The 23,439-nt window shown below is 46.3% G+C and overlaps 1 protein-coding gene and 1 long non-coding RNA gene across 2 annotated transcripts; one reads left to right on the plus strand and one right to left on the minus strand.

Annotated features, from left to right (window-relative positions):
* LOC119033020 lies at positions 1-2,417 on the minus strand. The gene is made up of 3 exons (XR_005079115.1): positions 2,332-2,417; positions 1,949-2,206; positions 1-1,177 (listed from the first exon to the last, which is right to left on the minus strand). It is a non-coding gene; the product is annotated as an uncharacterized LOC119033020 (long non-coding RNA).
* Positions 2,418-3,349: 932 nt separating this feature from the next.
* On the plus strand, positions 3,350-23,422 carry acss1 (acyl-CoA synthetase short chain family member 1). The gene is made up of 14 exons (XM_037122585.1): positions 3,350-3,749; positions 8,054-8,150; positions 8,494-8,693; positions 10,968-11,143; positions 11,288-11,440; positions 12,611-12,758; positions 13,497-13,634; positions 13,896-13,988; positions 16,689-16,801; positions 21,262-21,388; positions 21,460-21,587; positions 21,711-21,774; positions 22,642-22,763; positions 22,969-23,422. The coding sequence occupies exons 1-14, from the start codon at positions 3,413-3,415 to the stop codon at positions 23,161-23,163; spliced, it is 2,091 nt and encodes a 696-aa protein (XP_036978480.1). The 5' UTR covers positions 3,350-3,412; the 3' UTR covers positions 23,164-23,422.
* Positions 23,423-23,439: the final 17 nt, after the last annotated feature.

A 23,439-nucleotide genomic window follows, 5' to 3' on the forward strand; every position in this document is an offset into this window, starting at 1 on the left:
GTCGAGGAGGTCGAGGAGGAGGAGGAGGAGGAGGTCGAGGAGGAGGAGGAGGAGGAGGAGGAGGAGGACGGCTGGTTCTGACGGGGAACGCACTCACACCAGCACGGAACCAGTACTCAGATAGTTCACGTCATCCTGCTACAGTAGGAGTAATGGAGTATCTGTGTGATGTTTCCAGCTGCTGACTCGTGTTTGATCTGCAGGTTTAACATCATCGTTCATGACAAACAGCAAACTAATCTGATCCCAGCAGCGCTAATTTAATCCACTTAATCTACAGGCTGAAAACAACGGCTTTAATCAAGACAAATATCATAACACACACACACAGACTCACACACACACACCTGCATGTTTACTGTTTTATTGTTTCAGTGTTTGTTATGTATAATATAATTCAGTGTCTCTGGTTGGTTCCGGAGCTTTCAGTCGTCCTCTTCAGCAGATTGTAGTATTAATTGATCATAACTGGTTTGTTTCATTTTGATTTGATGACATTTATTGTTCTCTCTCATTAGTATTTTGATAATTAAATTCAGCTTTGATTTAAAAACATTTACATGTGACATTTGTTAGAGATCAATATCAGCTGATCAAACTAAATGACTCAGACCTGATGGTGCAGTTCCTGATCTGACCTGCAGGAGGCAGCAGAGCAGGATGCTGGATTGAGTACCTGTAACAGGAATTTGTAGTTGTGTACACTGGTTGTGTTTGTGTATCAGTAAATGTGTGGTCATATACTCTGAGTTGTGTACTTGTAGATTTTTTTCTCTCCACAAATACAACACATAACTTACACATTCACAAATTCTTAATTCCAGGAGCACAAAAAGATGAATATCAGTTTCATCTCTTTCTTCAATGTTTTTTATTATTTTGAAACACAATCTAATGGATTTAAGAGGTTTAATATGCTGATGACAGAGATGTTAGATTTGGTGCAATTTGTTTTACCTCTGACAGCCAACCAGCTCCCTGCTGATGCTGCGTCCTTCATCGGACTTCGAGACTCTGTTAACGGTCATTTCTGCTGCCGGACTGCTCTCCACGAGGACGTCAGCTCTGTAGACATCAGCTTTGAGGTGGGAGATTGGAGTCTTGCTTCTGCAGCTCAGAGTCACGTTATCTCCCTCCATCACAGGAAGAACTGGACTCTCCAAGATCACAGAACCAGCTGAACATGTTGAGAGAGACACAACATTAAGGCTGCACTACAGCAAAAATCAGTGTGTATTATCCATGTACAGCGTGTAGAGTATGTAGAATCAACACCAAGTCACCAGAACAATAACATCATGTGTGCAAGGATCTGGGTCTAATTTCTCAAGTGTTTAAGTAAAAATAGAATCTATTTTATTCTTAAAGCAGCTTCTCAAACACAGTCTCAAGGTGCTTTATAGTGCAAACATTTAATTATAGCAAATAACTCGGGAAACATTTTCAAACCTCAGAGGCTGCAATGTTTGTTTTTACAGAGAGAAAGACGATGATTCACACACGTCTGTACCATCATGTTTAAGTTTAAACACACAGAATCATGTTTCAACTATTTAGAAAATAAAATAATACACATGTTCCAAAAGACAAAACAAAGTTAGACCTACAAAATCTTTAAAAGTTATATTTGTGAGACGATTGATTTTTGAATCTCATTCCCAACCCATCAAATACTAACCGGACCCACAGAACCAAAGTATTTGACAAGTTGGGAATGTGATTAAAAATCAGTATCTTACAAATATGACCTTAATAATATAACATTTAACATTTCCCTGTAAACTGTATATTTTTGTGTAGTTCTATAAAAATACACAGTAGAATGTCATGAATTTACATTTTGGTCGATGAATCCAAATAGATTCCAAATTGATTCAGTGTGTTATAAATAAATCCAATAAACCTACATGTGTTATATATTAACAGCAGGGTTACTGGTGTAACGTACAGGTGACAGTGACGTTGACACTGCTGCTCCTCTGTCCTCCGTCAATCTCACACCAGTGTTCTCCAGAACCTGTTGGAAAGGTTCTGTCCAATGTGCAAGTGGAGCCTGTAGACGTTTTCTTAACAGCATCACATTTTGGATCCGTGTCTGTGTTTGTGATCCACGTCAAGCAAAGTGAACCCACCACACAGTGAAGAGAGAGAGATTCTAACTGAAAGTGTTGAAGTCTGTTTGGACTGATGTGAAGAAAATCTGCATCTGAAACCAAGAAAGAGACGAAAGTGTTCAGAGAAACACTGAGAACAAATAAACTGTTAGAGTTAGTTAAAGGGTTACATGCAGAAATAAACTGTGAGGTATCGTGAGGATTTTGTTTCACCCACCAGTTTCCTGAGTGTCAGCAGCAGAACACAGTCAAGCATCACTGGATCAGAACAGCAGCAGAGTTTAATATCAGACATCGATGGATTGATCTACAGGGTTCAAACAGAGAAATAAGAAGAAAGCCTGAGACTCACACAGCCTGCAGAGGAGCGCTGTGACCTCCATGTTGTCTCTCTGTTGACTGAGCATCAGACTGACTGTGTGGCTGAGAACTTCCTGTCCGACTGTTCATGACACAGGTGTTGCACCTGAAGCGTCCTGCAGGCAGCATGTGTGAATGAAAACGTGCATATCATGTCTGTATGAATCTTGAACCAGATATGGGGTCTCACATGGTCACAGCAGATGAGATGAGTTGGTGTGAGGACTCATCTGAAGGAGAGACACCAGGCCCCCCGCCGGGCCACCTCACCTCCTCTTCTGGCCCGAACGGTTCCAGCAGGCCCAAAGAACTCCTCCTCACTGCAGCGACACGAGGTCCTGCCAGTGCTCCAGATAACACACACGAGCTGCTATCAGTGTAAAGGAGAGGAGCGACCTGCTTCCTCCTCTGATGACTCTCATCAGAACTTCTCCTGCAACCACCAGCAACTTCTCTCCAAAGACTGGTACCACTGAACTGGGCGTACATATCATAGCACAGAACACAGAACCAACACCTGCCAGGTGACACATCAAGATGCTGAATAAACAGGATTCAGGCACAGGTGTTCCCTGACCAGCACAGGTGTTCTGCTCATGTTGGTTCTAGTTAATAAGTGAATTATGAATCAGAGTTACAAACAGTTCAGCTGGTGCCGAGCTGATCGAATGTAAACTGGATCATATAATGGATCATAATTATCCCTGATAATCATTAATTATTATTGATATCCACATTGAACCTAAAACTCGCTGTGAGTGCTGCAGACTGAAGCCTCGTGTGACGTCATTAGTTATAAGTCTTATTTTCACTTTTGACAGGAGAAGTCACGTGACTCACACACCTGAGCACACCTGAGAGAGAGAGAGGGAGGGAGACAGAGAGAGAGAGGGAGGGAGTTGTGTGTGTGTGTCACACTTCTGGCTGACACACTCAACATGGCTGCAGCTCAGAGCCGCAGGGGGACCGGACTCTTCTGGACCCGGCTGAGCCGCTGCAGGACCCCGGGACCGGCTCAGACCAGGACCGGAGCGGGTCCACACAGGTGTCTGTCCTCCGTGTCTGCTCCACCTCCACCGGGCACTTGGAGCTCCGAGCTGTCCCGGCTGTCCCACCGGGACCTGTACCGGCTCTCCGTCACGAATCCGGATCAGTTCTGGGGTTCCGCCGCCGCGGACAGACTCCGCTGGGTGGAACCGTTCAAACGGGTCCGGGACTGCGATCTGAGCAGCGGGAAGATCAGCTGGTTCCTGGGCGGGAAGCTGAACGTGTCCGGTGAGATGATGAGGTCACACAGATGATCAGTCAGCTGTCCATAATCCATAACCTGTAATCAATCGACTGCTCTGTGATCGATACATCCAGCTGCTCCACAGAGTCGTCTGTGTGGATGAAGTTACTCAGTTACTTTATTCAGTAACGTTTACAAGTTGAATCAGTAATAATCATTATTGATTATTGATCAGTATTTAGTTTCAGTAATCTAAATCTGTAAAGTAACTAAAGCTGTCAGAGGACTGAAGCAGAAGTACTGAACTGAACGTACTTAGTTACATTCAGAAGCGTTTCTCCAGGAAGAGGAGTTCAAAATACTCCAGCACAAGTCCTGCGTCAGAAACATGTAGTTAGAGTCCCTGAAGTAAAACTGTCATGTTCTAAAATACTGGACATGTAATCAATACTTTAACACTGTAGCTCATTTTAACTACTTTAGATACTTCTGAGTAATCTGTAATCTGTATCTTCTTTTCCAAACTGACCACATGCTTTTATTTACAATCTTGATCTGGAAAGTATATCAATAGTATCTATATCTATATATCTATATATCTATATCTCTCTCTCTCTCTCTCTCTCTCTCTCTCTCTATATATATATATATATATATATATATATGTGTGTGTGTGTGTGTGTATATCTATATATCTATAGATATCTATATATCTATAGATATATAGATATCTATAGATATATAGATATATCTATATCTATCTATATATAGATATATCTATAGATATATCTATATATATCTTTAGATATATCTATATATCTATCTCTCTCTCTCTCTCTCTCTCTCTCTCTCTCTCTCTCTCTCTCTATATATACACTACCGTTCAAAAGTTTGGGGTCACATTGAAATGTCCTTATTTTTGAAGGAAAAGCACTGTACTTTTCAATGAAGATAACTTTAAACTAGTCTTAACTTTAAAGAAATACACTCTATACATTGCTAATGTGGTAAATGACTATTCTAGCTGCAAATGTCTGGTTTTTGGTGCAATATCTACATAGGTGTATAGAGGCCTAGTTCCAGCCACTATCACTCCAGTGTTCTAATGGTGAAATGTGTTTGCTCATTGGCTCAGAGGGCTAATTGATGATTAGAAAACCCTTGTGCAATCATGTTCACACATCTGAAAACAGTTTAGCTCGTTACAGAAGCTACAAAACTGATCTTCCTTTGAGCAGATTGAGTTTCTGGAGCATTACATTTGTGGGGTCAATTAAACGCTCAAAATGGCCAGAAAAAGAGAACTTTCATCTGAAACTCGACAGTCTATTCTTGTTCTTCGAAAAGAAGGCTATTCCATGCGAGAAATTGCTAAGAAATTGAAGATTTCCTACAACGGTGTGTACTACTCCCTTCAGAGGACAGCACAAACAGGCTCTAACCAGAGTAGAAAAAGAAGTGGGAGGCCGCGTTGCACAACTGTGCAAGAAGATAAGTTCATAAGAGTCTCTAGTTTGAGAAACAGACGCCTCACATGTCCCCAACTGGCATCTTCATTAAATAGTACCCGCAAAACACCAGTGTCAACATCTACAGTGAAGAGGCGGCTGCGGGATTCTGGGCTTCAGGGCAGAGTGGCAAAGAAAAAGCCATATCTGAGACTGGCCAATAAAAGAAAAAGATTAAGATGGGCAAAAGAACACAGACATTGGACAGAGGAAGACTGGAAAAAAGTGTTGTGGACGGACGAATCTAAGTTTGAGGTGTTTGGATCACAAAGAAGAATGTTTGTGAGACGCAGAACAAATGAAAAGATGCTGGAAGAATGCCTGACGCCATCTGTTAAGCATGGTGGAGGTAATGTGATTGTCTGGGGTTGCTTTGGTGCTGGTAAGGTGGGAGATTTGTACAGGGTAAAAGGGATTCTAAATAAGGAAGGCTATCACTCCATTTTGCAACGCCATGCCATACCCAGTGGACAGCGCTTGATTGGAGCCAATTTCATCCTACAACAGGACAATGACCCTAAACACACCTCCAAATTGTGCAAGAACTATTTAGAGCAGAAGCAGGAAGCTCGTATTCTATCGGTGATGGAGTGGCCAGCGCAGTCACCACATCTGAACCCCATTGAGCTGTTGTGGGAGCAGCTTGACCGTATGGTACGCAAGAAGTGCCCATCCAACCAATCCAACTTGTGGCAGCTGCTTCTGGAAGCGTGGGGTGCAATTTCTCCAGATTACCTCAACAAATTAACAGCTAGAATGCCAAATGTCTGCAATGCTGTAATTGCTGCAAATGGAGGATTCTTTGACGAAAGCAAAGTTTGATGTAAAATCTTATTTCAAATACAAATCATTATTTCTAACCTTGTCAATGTCTTGACTGTATTTTCTGTTCATTTCACAACGTATGGTGGTGAATAAGTGTGACTTTTCATGGAAAACACAAAATTGTTTGGGTGACCCCAAACTTTTGAACGGTAGTGTATATATATATATATATGTGTGTGTGTGTGTATATCTATATATCTATAGAGATATAGATATCTATAGATATATAGATATCTATAGATATATAGATATATCTATATCTATCTATATATAGATATATCTATAGATATATCTATATATATCTTTAGATATATCTATATATCTATCTCTCTCTCTCTCTCTCTCTCTCTCTCTCTCTCTATATATATATATATATATATATATATATATATATATATGTGTGTGTGTGTGTATATCTATATATCTATAGAGATATAGATATCTATAGATATATAGATATATCTATATATATCTTTAGATATATCTATATATCTATATATATCTATAGATATATATCTTTAGATATATCGATATATCTATAGTTATATCTATATATAGATATATCTATAGATATATCGATATATATCTTTAGATATATCTATATATCTATAGATATATCGATATATATCTTTAGATATATCTATATATCTATAGATATATCGATATATATCTTTAGATATATCTATATATCTATAGATATATCTATATATCTATATCTATATATCTATATGTATGTATGACAGCAGGGAATCAGACCTGCGTGTTGCTGTCATGACGCCGACCTGAGACCAGAACTGTAAACATGAACTCTTCTTCTGCCCCTGTAACTCTGTAGATATATAGATATAGAACATACAGATGTTGTAGCGTCACAGTCCCACATGTTGACAGGAGGATGAATCGCGGTGCTGCAGCAGAGTCACAGTTTGTGTTTTTATACTCGGTTGTTTTTCGCTCTGATAATAATCCAATAATGTTCCAATAACGACAGCTGGGTGATTTGTATTGTATCAGATCTGCTACAGGAGGATTTCTTCTTGTTACATAAATTATTATGTTAATCTGTTGCATGAGACACAAACAGGATGTCAGGCTGAAATCATGTTGGGATTAATGTTCAGTCACAGAATAAATGAAGACGTTTCCATTCGACTCGAGTGTCGACACGACGACGACGAGCATCAACATGACATGTATTTTATTATGAGTTATAAGAATCAGAGGATCATCCTGCAGAGCAGCATGTGATTCACTGATGTTTATACATTCAGCACAGTTTCTTCGGACCATTATCTGTTATCACCAGACTCCCTTAAAAAATCAGTTTATTTAAGGAGTTGTTGAGTTAAAACAAACTTTATAACGTAGTGAAACTGTGTCTCTGACAGATTCTAACTCATTGTGTCCTTGTTGTAAATTCAGCATTAAATGTTTCAGCTGAAGTTGTTTGTCTCCTTGTAAAAAGTGTCAGTTTGTGGCAGCATGTCTGTACCAGCCTGTCTGCTTCTGTGTCTAAAGTGCTAAAGTCTTACCTGCCAACATTGATCAGCTGTTTGAACACACTGACTAGTAACTCTTGGTAAATAAATATAGTGTAGAGGACAATAATGTATCAGAACTCAGATACATTACCACAGAGCAGTGTGCATGTAACAGTCTAATAAGTTTTATGAAGTAATTGTGTTGTGATAAATAATCTTGTTTCTCAGGAAAACAACTGTTTTTATTGTACTGAGTTTGTTTTCTCACAATCTCCAGAAAACAGAGTTCACCTGTTGTCTCAGGAAAACAGGATATATAAATATATGTTGGGCCAATCACTACAGTCCTCCAGTAAACAATAATTATAATATATATGTGAATATACAATATACAATATAAACATTCATGTACAAGTGTCTATAAGTTGCAGGTTAATGTTTAAAAGTTGATCTAAAGGTGGAGAGACAGTTTACAGGTTGATGAATGTCAGAGATCTTCAGATAAACTGATAACAGTAACTGTCTGCCTGTCAGTCAACTGTCTGGACGTCCATGTTGAGAAACATCCGGACCGAGCGGCTCTGATCTGGGAGCGAGACGAGCCTGGCACCGAGGTGAAGGTCACATACAGGTACGAACACACCTGCTCCTGATATCAGCCTCTACGCAGACGACACTGATCTTTATCTTATCGACATGCTGTGTCCTGAAGTCATCTGTCAGCAGCCGGTCTCTGATGTAAACATGGTCCAGATTATGACCTGGTTTGCTCTAAAGGAGAGATAAACAAGTCACCTGACAGCAGTGAGGGAGTTTACAGTAAAATTCTGTTTTGAATGTGTGAACTTTGTAATTAAGAACCTTTATTTATAAACTAGAACATCACACAGAGAATTAAGTTAATTAAAGAACAAACTAAAGACAGGAAACAAAGGCTGAAGATATAATCTTCATCTTCATCATCCGTCCCACAGAGAGCTGCTGGAGACCACCTGCCGCCTGGCCAACACCCTGAAGAGCCATGGGATCCAGAAGGGGGACCGGGTGGCCGTCTACATGCCGGTGTCACCTCTGGCGGTAGCGGCCATGTTGGCGTGTGCTCGTATCGGTGCGGTGCACACCGTGGTGTTCGCCGGCTTCAGCTCGGAGGCTCTGGCAGGGAGGATCCAGGACGGTGAGTCCTCTGTTTGTTCCGACCTGAAGCATGAGAACGTTCTCATGTATCGGGCAGCATCACATCTGAAATGTCTCAACAAAGATTGATAGATGAAGATGACATTTTGAAATTTTACCAAATTGAAGTGATCTGAATAAAGTCCGTACCTGTGGCCGGTGAGAGGACCGCAGCCTTCAGCAGCAATCTGCGGATGACGGTAAAGTTTTTAGTTGTTCATTTAATCAAGAAAATATGGAAAAAAAACATTTTGGTAGCCAGTCAAACACGTGTTAGTGCCGGTCTCTGTGGAGACTGTGGTCTCTGGTCTCAGTGGAGACTCTGGTCTCAGTGGAGACTCTGGTCTCTGGTCTCACTGGAGACTCTGGTCTCTGGTCTCAGTGGAGACTCTGGTCTCTGGTCTCACTGGAGACTCTGGTCTCTGGTCTCACTGGAGACTCTGGTCTCTGGTCTCACTGGAGACTCTGGTCTCAGTGGAGACTCTGGTCTCTGGTCTCACTGGAGACTCTGGTCTCAGTGGAGACTCTGGTCTCTGGTCTCACTGGAGACTCTGGTCTCAGTGGAGACTCTGGTCTCAGTGGAGACTCTGGTCTCTGGTCTCAGTGGAGACTCTGGTCTCTGGTCTCACTGGAGACTCTGGTCTCAGTGGAGACTCTGGGCTGCTGTGTGAATTTGTTTCAGACCTGCAGCTGCAGCAGCATGAAGGTCGAACCAGCAGGAAGCTGTTTACTTTTCTTTATCTTTGATTTCAGCTGTTGAAGACACTCAGGCTGTGTCCTCCTGATGGACACTGAACTTTCAGCTGTAGTGGAAACCGTCGTGTGACATGAATGTGTCTGCAGCTCTGCAGTCGCTGCTGTAAGTTGAAGCAGATCTGTGGAGGTCAGACTCGCAGCTCGAGGGCTCAAGTTGTGTTTTGGAAACAGTCGCTGGCTTCAAACCCAAACATGCTGTTCATACAGCCGACTGAGCAGCGCGAGCAGCAGAGCATGATGGGAGCAGAGCGACTCTGTCTCTGACTTCAGGCTGGTTAGAGACGGACATAGACGTTTTTTTGCTCCTGTCTCCTTATCGAGTGGAGGAATACATGAAACACTGATAAAGAGTCTAAACAGCTTGATAAAGGGGCAGTACGTAGTGCTGGGCGGTATGACCAAAAATTTATATCACTGTATTTTTCAGCGGTTTCATGGTATATGATGGGGGTTTGTTTTCATGCATGTTCAGGTGTTCACAACATTTTCTACTGGCTGAGAGAGGAATTACTAGCCCCTGTTAGATTGAAAAGACGCCATATTTGCTGCAAGGTAAAGGCTGCACTCTGCCGCCCTGTCTGTCTAAAAGGGAGGTTTAATATTCCTTCTTTCCCAAAAAGCACCACTGGGGTAGGCATAAACATGTGATGTGACGTGAAGCAGGAAGTTGGACGTGAATAGTGACGTACAACATATGCATCAGAAGAAATGTGGTGACACTTGACAGATTTACTTACTTATAGACCCGTGGCTCCTCAGTCAAACACATGCTGATGTTAAACCTACGCTATTAAAGGAAGCGTGCAGCGGAGCGCCTCGCGTTAGCTGCCTCAAGCAACAGACAGCTAACAGGAAGCAGGTTGAATTAGTCTTCAAAATAAGAGCTTTACATTGCAACCCATTGGAGTTTAGAACTGGGTCCCTAGCGGCGGGCTTTTCATTTGAATTTTAATAGCTTGCTGCTACAACAACAAGTGGACAGCTACAGAGACCGAGGAGAGCTAGCATCTCCTGGATCTCAGCAGCTTTCCAGTTGTTCATCTTGACATGCGCAGGTGAAGTCATGGACTACGATGTCTATCCAAGCTATCCTCACTGTAACACCAGAGCACGACTATTTACGCTTACCTGTATTAAAAATTCATATCATAATGAAAATATACACCGGTATTCGGTGTGAAGCAGTATACCGCCCAGCACTAGCAGTACGTAATGATTCAATTATGAAAAACAAACGGGGGTCAGCATATCACCAGAGTAACAGCTGACTGCTGCTAACTGCAGATGCCGTTAGCTGTTTAGCATGTTTAGCCGTGCATGTAGTGGTCCAGAGGTGGAGCTTTGTGGACCACAGGAGTGGTGTTCTGAACTGTGACGGGTCAGGCCTCGCTCTGTGGTGGAACCTGTCTGCTGACAGAACCTGATCACTTCTTCATGGCTTCATGTTTCCAGTCAGAAACCAGCTGAGTCTCAGTCGCTGTGAGACATGTGACTGAGGCAGGTGTGTGTTTGTCCACAGCTCAGTGTAAAGTCGTCCTCACCTGTAACGAAGCAGTCAGAGGCGGCCGGGTCGTCCCTCTCAAGTCCACTGTGGACGCAGCGGTGCGAAGCTGTCCCACCGTCCAACACGTGTTTGTCTCTCAGAGGACAGAAAACCCAACAGAGATGGGACCGCTGGACGTCCCCCTGGAGGAGGTGAGACACCTGAGACACACCTTATCATTGGCTGATCCTGTCTTATTGATGGAGCTGATTGATCAGGTGTCACACACACACTGCAGTCACCCTTTCTCTCTGTTAGATGTTACTACTAGTACAGTTACATGGTGTGTATTTCAGGCGATGTCCTCCCAATCTCCGGTCTGTCCCGCGGAGCCTCTGGACTCTGAAGATCTGCTGTTTCTTCTCTACACGTCGGGCAGTACGGGGAAACCTAAAGGTGTTGTCCACACGCAGGCTGGATACCTGCTGTACACCTCGCTGACTCACCAGGTACACACAGGAAACACGCTATACTTTTATTCTGAAATCTGTGAGTTGGACTTGGACCGGGCTGAGCCTGGCTCACGCCTCACAGGGTTGTGTGGTAGGAAGTAAAGACAAAGAAGAGCAGTTACGCAACAGTCCTGACAGAGCGGCTGTTTGTCCTCAGAGGGAGGACGAGGACGAGGACGCAGCCCTGAGGCCAAATCTGCCTCCAAAGATTTAAATTAGCTTTTTTCTGATTGACAAGCAGAAACATCTGCTTTCTCTGCATGTGTCATGTGTGTGTGCAGGGACTGACATGTTTATGATGATAATTGAGCAAAAACATAAACCATAAACCCCCCCCCCCCCCATTCACTGCCAAATATTTATCAGTGCTAATTTCTAAAGCAGCTTAGCGTGGCAGCTTTAGCTCGCTGCTTGTTTGGATGAAACAACAGAACAAAAGCTGCTTTATCTGAAGAGACAAGGAGAGCGGGGCCCCGCCAGGGCGAGAGACACCGGCAGACACTGAGAGAGAGAGAGAGAGAGAGAGAGAGGCTGAGAGGTGCTGTTGCTAGGAGCCTCATGCCGACTCTTCAGCCATTTTGCTTATGACTCTGATTCTTTCAGCTGAGATTGTCCACAGTCGTCTGTTTGTTTCTGCACGATGGTCTTCCTCTCCTCCTCCTGAGGATATACAGTCCTCCTCTCCTCCTCCTGATGATATAAAGTCCTCCTCTCCTCCTCCTGATGATATAAAGTCCTCCTCTCCTCCTCCTGATGATATAAAGTCCTCCTCTCCTCCTCCTGATGATATAAAGTCCTCCTCTCCTCCTCCTGATGATATAAAGTCCTCCTCTCCTCCTCCTGATGATATAAAGTCCTCCTCTCCTCCTCCTGAGGATATAAAGTCCTCCTCTCCTCCTCCTGATGATATAAAGTCCTCCTCCAACACATCACTCACTGATCTCAGAACAGATTTAACCTTCGACTCGTTTGGATGAGTTCAGTCTTGAAATACTTGATTACATGTAAAAGTCCTCGTTAGTGAGAACGGCCTCATCAGTAATGAGTTATAGATATGTCGTGGTTGTTTCATATGCGTCATAGAAATAGAACAGGTCAGGTCTGTACTTAGTTGCTTTGCAGGACTTCAAAGTCACATGCTGAGCTGATCTGCTGTCTCTTCTTCAGTATGTGTTCGACCATCGCGACGGCGACGTGTTTGGCTGCGTGGCCGACGTCGGCTGGATCACGGGCCACAGCTATGTGGTGTACGGCCCGCTGAGTAACGGAGCCACCACCGTCCTGTTTGAGAGCACACCTGTGTACCCGAACCCAGGTGAGATCCACGACCACGACACTGCGACCGTCACATACCGTGCGCACAGACGGAACAGAACAACAAGCGTCAGACTGGAGGAGTCAGTGTGGCTGCAGCTCTGTTACTCATTAATGACCTGTTGGTTTATTACCTGCAGTTAGAGCGCAGCAGGTTATCTCACCTGCTCAGCTCTGACCTGAAAACAAGTCACCGCAAGGTCATGTGACCCCTCCTCTCTGTGGCCTGCCCTGAGTCTGAGGGCTGAGGCTGAGGGCTGAGTCTGAGGGCTGAGTCTGAAGCTGAAGGCTGAGGCTGAGGGCTGAGTCTGAGGGCTGAGTCTGAGGGCTGAGTCTGAGGGCTGAAGCTGAAGGCTGAGGCTGAGGCTGAGTCTGAAGCTGAAGGCTGAAGGCTGAGGGCTGAGTCTGAGGGCTGAGGCTGAAGCTGAAGGCTGAGGCTGAGTCTGAAGCTGAAGGCTGAGGCTGAAGCTGAAGGCTGAGGCTGAAGCTGAAGGCTGAGTCTGAGGGCTGAAGGCTGAGGCTGAGTCTGAAGCTGAAGGCTGAGGCTGAAGCTGAAGGCTGAGTCTGAGGGCTGAGGCTGAGTCTGAGGGCTGAGTCTGAAGGCTGAGAACATCTGTTGGCAAAGACTGTCCTTAACTTTCAAGATCTTTTACATGTATAAGAATGTGTGTGTGTGTGTGTGTGTGTGTGTGTGTGTGTGTGTGTGTGTGTGTGTGTGTGTGTGTGTGTGGTTCTTCAGGCCGGTACTGGGAGACGGTGGAGCGTCTGAGGATCAGTCAGTTCTACGGCGCTCCGACGGCGCTGCGTCTGCTGCTGAAGTACGACGACAGCTGGGTGAAGAAGTTCGACCGCTCGTCTCTGCGGACGCTCGGCTCAGGTCACATGATCCACTTTCACATGTTCTGAACGTCCTGATGACATCGGGCCTCAGGTCCACTCTGTGCTCATTAGTCTGACATCAGTTATCAGACGCTGACGGACTTCAGCCTTTGTATCTAAGAACGATCAATATTCAGACTATTGATCAGCACATTAGCAGATAGTGACTGACTGTATTAAGCTGCTCAGGTCTCAGACAGCAAAGTGATGTGTGTGTGTGTGTGTGTGTGTGTGTGTGTGTGTGTGTGTGTGTGTGCAGTGGGGGAGCCCATCAACCATGAGGCCTGGCACTGGTTCCACAGTGTGGTCGGAGAAGGACGGTGTCCTTTAGTGGACACCTGGTGGCAGACAGGTGAGACACACACACACACACACACACACACGGGTGACTGGTTTCAAACAGAAGTCTGATTGTATGTTGGCTTATGAGAAAACCTCAGCTGGTTTCTGAGCTCCATGAGCAGTTCTGATGAGGTTCTGGTCTCAGTCTGTAGTTTCAGGTCTCCTTCAGGGCGGGGCTACCTCGTGATGGACAGTCTCTGCCACAGCTGATCCTCAGTCAGGTCCAGTCAGGAGATCGTCTCCACCTGCTAATTCTAATATCTGTCTGCTTGACACAAGTTGTGGAAACACACACATCACATCCAGAATCATTCAGACCTGCTGTTCTGACTGACCTCAGACGGGTTCTGTGTCCGGTGGTCAGGCTGTCGTCATGTGATGTGTGATTGTAATCATAAACGTCTCACAGGATATAAAACACTATCATCAGCTTTAAGAGTCAATTCAGGGAGTTTTATGAGCTCGATCACAAAGAGCTGACCCGGTCCGATGAGCTGCGGAACCTTCTTTTACACAACAGAATAAAAATACTCAACAGGAGCTGTGGCAGACGTACAACCATGAGCCTGTTCATCTGGAACTCAAAGCTACAAGCAAAGACCTGTTACAGCGCCACCTGCTGTATGTTCTGCTCATGAAGAATGGGTCCACCGGGTCTGGTGCCGTGTGGAGATTTTAATGAGATGTGGGGATTTTAGAGGCGAGGCACAGTTCACCGCTGTGTGCTTCTGTCTGATCCGACAAACTACACCATAAAGTCTTTATAGTGAGCAGTTAGAGAGGATTTCACCATCGCTGGCGGCTGCAGAGTCGCACGGCTGCACGTCAGCGTCTATAAAACAAAACGCTGGTCGATCGTCAGCAGACGATAATAAACGAGTTCTTTTAGAGGCCGCGCTCTGAAATACGAGATCCAACAGAGAAACTGTGTGACGACAACACGGTGTCACTTCAGACCTCAGTCACAGTCTGCACTCATGTTAGCAGTGTGAGGCTACCTTGATACTAAATGCTAACATTGTTAATGTGCTCACAAATACAAAGCTGATAGTTAGCAGGTATGTGGATGCTAGATGTGAGTAGAGCGTCCACCATCTGGGCCAGTTCAGTACGGCAACACCAGTTGGACAAAACAAGTCAATTGTTCAGCTACTCTCTGCCGATGATGATCTCAGCGGCTTCCTGTGGTCACAGGGTATGTTTGTCTTTCCTGACGTGAAGGTAGTGAGAACAGCTACAGAACAGATTATTGACTCACCACCGTCAGGATGAACGTCATAATAATCATTAACTAACTGACGGAGGTTTGGTTTTACTGCAGCTCTGTGTTGGTTTGTCCGGCTGGTGTTGCCATACCGAGCTGTCCAAGATGGAGTAGTTGCGTTCATGTGCTCCTCTCGTGGCTCCGCCTCCCCGCTCAGTCGTCAGTCTCCTGAATTCATGTTGCGTCAGCTTGGAAACTGGAAGCAACATGAACGATGTTTCACACGCGACCATCAGCAGAGCGCTCGCTGTCGTCACCACCAACCACATCAACTCAGCCAACTCAGTTGTTGCTTCAGAGATACGTGTTGATGGAGGTCCTGGTTGTTTGTGGCTCTGAGCGCTGATCTCACATCAGTCTGATTCTCCCTGCTGAAGCTTTCACCATAATTTGAATAATTAGCAGCAGAACGTGTGCAGCGACACTAAATTAAAAACAAATCCTCAACACACTTAGACCCCAACACCACCCAACACTACCCAACACCACCCAGCACCACCAACCACCCCAACACCACCCAACACCACCAACCACCCCAGCACCACCCAACACCACCCAGCACCACCAACGACCCCAACACCACCCAACACCACCCAGCACCACCAACGACCCCAACACCACCCAACACCACCCAGCACCACCAACCACCCCAACACCACCCAACACCACCCAGCACCACCAACCACCCCAACACCACCCAACACCACCCAACACCACCCAACACCACCCAGCACCACCCAACACCACCCAGCTCCACCAACCACCCCAACACCACTCAACACCACCAAACACCACCCAACACCACCAACCACCCCAACACCACCAACCACACCAACACCACCCAACACCACCCAACACCACCAACCACCCCAAGACCACCCCAACACCACCTAACACCACCAAACACCACCCAACACCACCAACCACCTCAACACCACCCAACCACCCCAACACCACCAACCACCCCAACACCACCAACCACCACCTCCCATCCCACCAGCTCCCTGGACAAGACAGTGGAGGATCACTGACTGCAGTGTGTGTGAGTGTGTGACCTAATTCCTCGACAATCACTCAGTGTGTGTGTGTGTGTGTGTGTGTGTGTGTGTGTGTGTGTGTGTGTGTGTGTGTGTGTGGTTTAAATCTGACTCTAAACTCTCTGCCAGCTGTTTCTTTCTCTTAAAAGGAGAAAAATCCCCAATAAATTAAGAAATTAAAGGAAATTAAAGCTGCAGGGTGGATTGAGGCCTGAGGCCCTCTAGGGGCAGCTGGAGATGATGGTTCTGTATACAGTCAGGTTAAGAAGTGATGTGATCATATGTTTGATTAAATATGTGTAAATACAGGTCTCAGGTCAGCATCAGCGTTGATATTTCATGCACACTAATGACCCTTGTCTGTCCTTTTTTCTTTGACATGAAATAATCCTCCGTCGTCGCTCTGCAGAGACCGGTGGCATCTGTATCGCCCCTCGTCCTGCGGAGGAAGACGCTCCGATCGTCCCGGCAATGGCAATGAGGCCGTTCTTCGGCATCCAGCCGGTTCTCATGGGAGAGAAGGTGACACCAGCTTTGAGCTCATCTCCAGGAAACATCTCGTAAACCTTTTAAAATTCTGACCGGAGCAAATAAAAGAGTCTATTTGAGTTAATGATCGACACAGACGGTCAGTTTATGATCCCGTCCTCTGGTCCTGGTCCAGTCTGTTCTCTGATGTCCACATTAAACAACCTGCTCCAACTCGTTAATGAGTTTCAGAGCTGCTGCTCATGGAGTTTATTACAACTGGACCAAGTCACGCTAACTGTTTCCCCCTGTTTCCAGTCTTTATGCTAAGCTAAGCCAAGTTAAACTAAGCTAGACTATGCACATTTGTCATACTTTGAAGGCAGGAGTAATGTGATTACTTCTTCCAGTACTGCTGAAGTAGCTTGAACAGTCTGTGGGCGGAGGCTGGAGGAGGTGGTGGAGCGGTGGGCAGAGTCTGAACTGGTTGTGTTATTGATCTGAGACTCTGAGGATCCATCACAGCGACTTGTTCCCTCTCATCTCTCCTCCAATCAGCTTCTGGTGCTCCTCCATCGCTGCGTGTCGTTGACCCCACTTGACCTTGCGATGTGCGAGGTGGAGTGGTGTTGCAGTGACTCTCTCTCCTCTTCGCTGTAATCTTTCCATTAAAACAGGCTGGCAGCATCTGTTTGCTTTGATTAACAGACTTTCAGGCTCAGTTCGGATGATCGCTGCTCCCCAAATTAATTATCCGCTAGTTTCCCCATTTCCCTCCTTCTGTTACAGCAGCGTAATCTGCAGGCGCTCGAGGGTTTTTCATCATCACTGGTTACTGAGTGTAGATTAGATTAGATTAGGTCTCCTTCAGTTTCACATTTCATCCTGGGAGGAGGTCGGGGTCACTTCACTTTCAGTCCAATCCTCTCAGAGTTAAACAAACAGCACTGCGGCGCTGATGAAGACGGCCTCGTGGGTTTAATAGACAGTTTGAGGCGGATTTAATTTGAGCAATTTAACTGTGGCCTCGTTCTCAGAGTGGAAAACCGCTGTTTACACAGAAACACTGAGTTTGTTCCTGAAGAGATCTGATCAGGAACATTAGAGAGACGAGAGATCAGGTTCTGCTCAGGAACCAGCTCAGCTCAACCTGAACTGGCCCAGTTCAGGAGAGACGTTCAGTGCTCTGTACAGTTTACTGGAGTACGGAGAAATACTACAATGAGAAAATGTTCAAGTAGAAGATTTTAAAACTTCACCTCAGGCCTAATGTAAAACTTCTAATTGTCATGATTTCATGACCTGGACCTCAGTCCTCAGTCTTCAGACCTCAGACCTCAGACCTCAGGGACCTCAGACCTCAGTCCTCAGATTTCAGTCCTCAGTCTTCAGTCCTCAGTCTTCAGACCTCAGACCTCAGGGACCTCAGACCTCAGACCTCAGGGACCTTAGACCTCAGACCTCAGGGACCTTAGACCTCAGACCTCAGGGACCTCAGACCTCATACCTCAGGGACCTTAGACCTCAGACCTCAGGGACCTCAGACCTCAGACCTCAGGGACCTCAGACCTCAGACCTCAGTCCTCAGACCTCAGTCCTCAGTCTTCAGACCTCAGACCTCAGACCTCAGGGACCTCAGACCTCAGACCTCAGGGACCTTAGACCTCAGTCCTTAGTCTTCAGACCTCAGACCTCAGACCTCGGACCTCAGACCTCAGTCTTCAGGGACCTCAGACCTCAGGGACCTCAGACCTCAGACCTCAGGGACCTCAGACCTCAGACCTCAGGGACCTTAGACCTCAGTCCTCAGTCTTCAGACCTCAGACCTCAGACCTTGGACCTCAGACCTCAGTCTTCAGGGACCTCAGACCTCAGTCTTCAGGGACCTCAGACCTCAGGGACCTCAGACCTCAGGGACCTCAGACCTCAGGGACCTCAGACCTCAGTCTTCAGGGACCTCAGTCTTCAGGGACCTCAATCTTCAGTCTTCAGGGACCTCAGTCTTCAGGGACCTCAATCTTCAGTCTTCAGGGACCTCAGTCTTCAGACCTCAGACCTCAGGGACCTCAGACCTCAGGGACCTCAGACCTCAGTCTTCAGGGACCTCAGTCCTCAGTCTTCAGGGACCTCAATCTTCAGTCTTCAGGGACCTCAGACCTCAGTCCTCAGACCTCAGTCTTCAGGGACCTCATTCCTCAGACCTCAGGGACCTCAGACCTCAGTCCTCAGTCTTCAGACCTCAGTCTTCAGGGACCTCAGACCTCAGGGACCTCAATCTTCAGTCTTCAGGGACCTCATTCCTCAGACCTCACGGACCTCAGACCTCAGACCTCAGGGACCTTAGACCTCAGACCTCAGGGACCTTAGACCTCAGACCTCAGGGACCTCAGACCTCATACCTCAGGGACCTTAGACCTCAGACCTCAGGGACCTCAGACCTCAGACCTCAGGGACCTCAGACCTCAGACCTCAGTCCTCAGACCTCAGTCCTCAGTCTTCAGACCTCAGACCTCAGACCTCAGGGACCTCAGACCTCAGACCTCAGGGACCTTAGACCTCAGTCCTTAGTCTTCAGACCTCAGACCTCAGACCTCGGACCTCAGACCTCAGTCTTCAGGGACCTCAGACCTCAGGGACCTCAGACCTCAGGGACCTCAGACCTCAGACCTCAGGGACCTTAGACCTCAGTCCTCAGTCTTCAGACCTCAGACCTCAGACCTTGGACCTCAGACCTCAGTCTTCAGGGACCTCAGACCTCAGTCTTCAGGGACCTCAGACCTCAGTCTTCAGGGACCTCAGACCTCAGGGACCTCAGACCTCAGGGACCTCAGACCTCAGGGACCTCAGACCTCAGTCTTCAGGGACCTCAGTCTTCAGGGACCTCAATCTTCAGTCTTCAGGGACCTCAGTCTTCAGACCTCAGACCTCAGGGACCTCAGACCTCAGGGACCTCAGACCTCAGTCTTCAGGGACCTCAGTCCTCAGTCTTCAGGGACCTCAATCTTCAGTCTTCAGGGACCTCAGACCTCAGTCCTCAGACCTCAGTCTTCAGGGACCTCATTCCTCAGACCTCAGGGACCTCAGACCTCAGTCCTCAGTCTTCAGACCTCAGTCTTCAGGGACCTCAGACCTCAGGGACCTCAATCTTCAGTCTTCAGGGACCTCATTCCTCAGACCTCACGGACCTCAGACCTCAGATTTCAGTCCTCAGTCTTCAGTCTTCAGACCTCAGTCCTCAGTCCTCAGGGACCTCAGTCCTTAGACCTCAGACCTCAGGGACCTCAGACCTCAGTCTTCAGACCTCAGACCTCAGTCTTCAGACCTCAGACCTCAGACCTCAGGGACCTCAGACCTCAGTCCTCAGATTTCAGTCCTCAGTCTTCAGACCTCAGACCTCAGGGACCTCAGACCTCAGACCTCAGTCCTCAATCTTCAGACCTCAGACCTCAGTCCTCAGACCTACGACCTCAGACATCAGGGACCTCAGACCTTAGTCTTCAGACCTCAGACCTCAGTCTTCAGGCACCTCAGACCACAGGGACCTCATTCCTCAGACCTCAGGGACCTCAGTCTTCAGGGACCTCAGACCACAGGGACCCTGTCCCAGAAAACTCTCAATCTAAAAATGTTGTTTTAATTTACCTTTTCCCTCCAAAATATCTTTGATATAAGATACTGAACCCCAAAGTTGCTCCTGATGTGCAGGTGGCACCTGTGTGGCAGCCTCTGCCATCAGTAAGGGTCCTGCGATGAGCTGGCGACCCATTCAGGGTGAACCCTGGCCTTTGCCCGTCAAGTAAACTGAATTTGGGCCCCGCAACCCCTTAGGGGGGATAAAGCGGCAACAAGCCCGCGACCCTCACGGAAAAAGTGGAAAAAGAAAACGGAATGGATATCTTTGATATTGAGTTTATGAAATGGTGGATGCTAACAGACTGATGCTAACAGACTGATGATAACACACATGTTCTTCCTGTATGGGAACCCCACAGAATAACAGAATTAGCTTCAGACATGCTAACACTTAGCATGCTAACACTTAGCAGATAACACTTAGCAGATAACACTCGGTTACTGCTGTCTGTAATCAGTCAGGCATGCTAACGTTAGCAGCAGGTAACTCTGGAGACAGCAGGGTAGCTTCTTAGAGCTCATCTGACTTTTTCTTGAACTAGATATTCTTGATGTTTTAGGGAGAAAAATCTTGAAGTCCCTGCTGGAAAAAACAGCATAGACCAGCACCAAAACACAACATGCTGGTCCCGCATTTTGTGTTTGGTGCTGGTTTTGGTGCTGGTCTATGCTGTTTTTCCAGCAGGACTGAATCAGGACATCTCCCACCTGAAGTTCACCTTAGTGAAGGTGAATTAATCATTAAAGTCCAGTTTGTTTGTTGGCGGGTCAGAAGTTTCCGAGGTTGTGTTGTTGTGTGAAGTTAGAGATTTTCCTCTGGTTGTGTCCTGGACGAATTGACTGTGTCTTCTGTGTCCACACATCCTGTCCTGCCGATCCAGGGGGAACCTCTGTCTGGTGGTTCTGTGACTGGAGCTCTGTGTATCAGCCAGCCGTGGCCCGGGATGGCTCGGAGCATCTACGGAGACCACCAGAGATTCATCGATGCATATTTCAAACCGTATCCTGGTCAGTACATACAACACTGCAGTTATTCAGCGTATGATCCCAGTCTGTCAGCTGACGGTGTTTTTACTCAGGTTGTTATTTCACTGGTGACGGAGCGTACCGCTCAGAGGACGGTTACTACCAGATCACTGGCCGGATGGATGATGTCATCAACGTCAGCGGGCATCGTCTCGGTACGGCGGAGATCGAGGATGCTCTGGTGAGACCACACACACACAGTCACACACACACACACACACACACACACTCACACACACACACACAAACTGCTGCTCTGTCACAAACTGAATATCTTCTTCTGTGGTCGTGTTTGGTGCTGCAGGATGAACATCCAGCTGTTCCAGAAACAGCTGTGGTCGGTTTCCCACATGACATCAAAGGAGAAGGTGAGCTGAACTCCCATCATCCTCTGCTGCTGCCAACCCTGATGTTTATATGGAAACATGTCGAACCCTCATCAGACAGACAGTCAGGTGGCACTTTCAAAATAAAGGCACAGAGGTGAAGACAGTAAAGGTCGCCAGGCTGTTGGATTAACTCAAGAAATTGTTTTAATTATTTATTATTCTTATTCTTACATATGTCCATTGTCCTGTTGCATCACAGTTCTGGGGTCCATTTGGTTTTGGTCGTCAGATTTCCTGTTTTCACCGTTTTGCAGAGATGTGGTCTCCCTGTGTGTATGTGTGTGTGTGTTTAGTTTGTATGACATCATTCCTGTTTCCTAATCTTCTGTTTATCTCAGATCTCTTCATGTTCTGTTTGTTTCAGTAACAAGAATAACACATTCATATTCAAAGGTCATACTGGTGACATAGTCAGACCAGATTCTCAGTAGTTGAGTGAGAATGAAGTTGCAGAACAGGAGGTTTGGTTTGTGACACTCTGCTGCCTCCTGCTGGTCCACCAGAACAATCAGAACCCCTGCAGTGATGCGTTTCATCAGTAATTAAATGTGATCATGAGATGTGGACATCAGAAGCTCAAGGACGTGATGGAGCTGAAGTCTGGAGCATCGCGGTGCTGAAGTTGAACACGTTAAGAAGAACACACGTCAGAATAACGTAGACTTATGACAGGATGATAAAATGATGACGTCACACTCAGTCTGAAATAAACTTCAGTTTAGTCAGTCTGAGTTTTGACTGTTAAAACTAGTGAACTTAACAGGTGTGTTTGTGTGTGTGTGTGTGTGTGTGTGTGTGTGTGTGTGTGTGTGTGTGTGTGTGCGTGTGTGTGTGTTTGGTTCTTAGTGCCGTTTGCCTTTGTGGTTCTGAAGGAGGAGTCTGGTCTGGACCGGGCCGCCGTCCTGAAGCAGCTCAGAGAACTCGTCACCACCAAGATCGCCAAATACGCCGTCCCAGAACACTTCCTGGTGAGGCCGAGCGCAACTTTGGTTTCCATGACAACATAATAATTACACATGACCTACCGACACTTAGCAGCCGTGATGTCACAGTGTACCGTGTATGACATATTTATGACATTTTCAGGCTTTAATATCACACGTACGTTAGAGCCCCACAGTGTGTCTCTGTCAGCCAATCAGGAGTGAGTATTCCCTGCTGTCTGTGTGTCAGGTGGTGAAGCGACTGCCAAAGACTCGCTCCGGGAAGATCATGAGGAGGATCCTCAGGAGCGTTGCCATGGAGAAGAGCGGCGACCTCGGTGACACGTCCACTCTGGACGACTCGTCTGTTGTCAAGGAGATCATCGAGGCTCACGAGCAGTACAGGAAGCAGCGAGCAGAGGAGGAGAAGAAGAAGCAGCAGTAGGAGGGAGAGCCTCCTGTTGTTCACAGGCGTCACTGCCATTTTAAAACAGCTACCCACAATCCTCTGCTCTGCGTGTCCCTCATAAGACTTAATGTAAAAACTCCTTCAAAATTTAACTTGTTCCTTCAACATTTGTAGAAAACATGAAGACCGAAGAGAAACTAATATATTCTACTTCTTTGTCCCCAGACTCCCTTAACAAATGTGTCAGTTTAGTGAGTTGTTGAGTTGGAGACACTTTATAAACTCTGTGAATCTCTGTCTCTGACTCATTCT

This window comes from Acanthopagrus latus, chromosome 15 (assembly GCF_904848185.1).
Source record: "Acanthopagrus latus isolate v.2019 chromosome 15, fAcaLat1.1, whole genome shotgun sequence".
In the NCBI taxonomy this organism is placed as follows: domain Eukaryota; kingdom Metazoa; phylum Chordata; class Actinopteri; order Spariformes; family Sparidae; genus Acanthopagrus; species Acanthopagrus latus.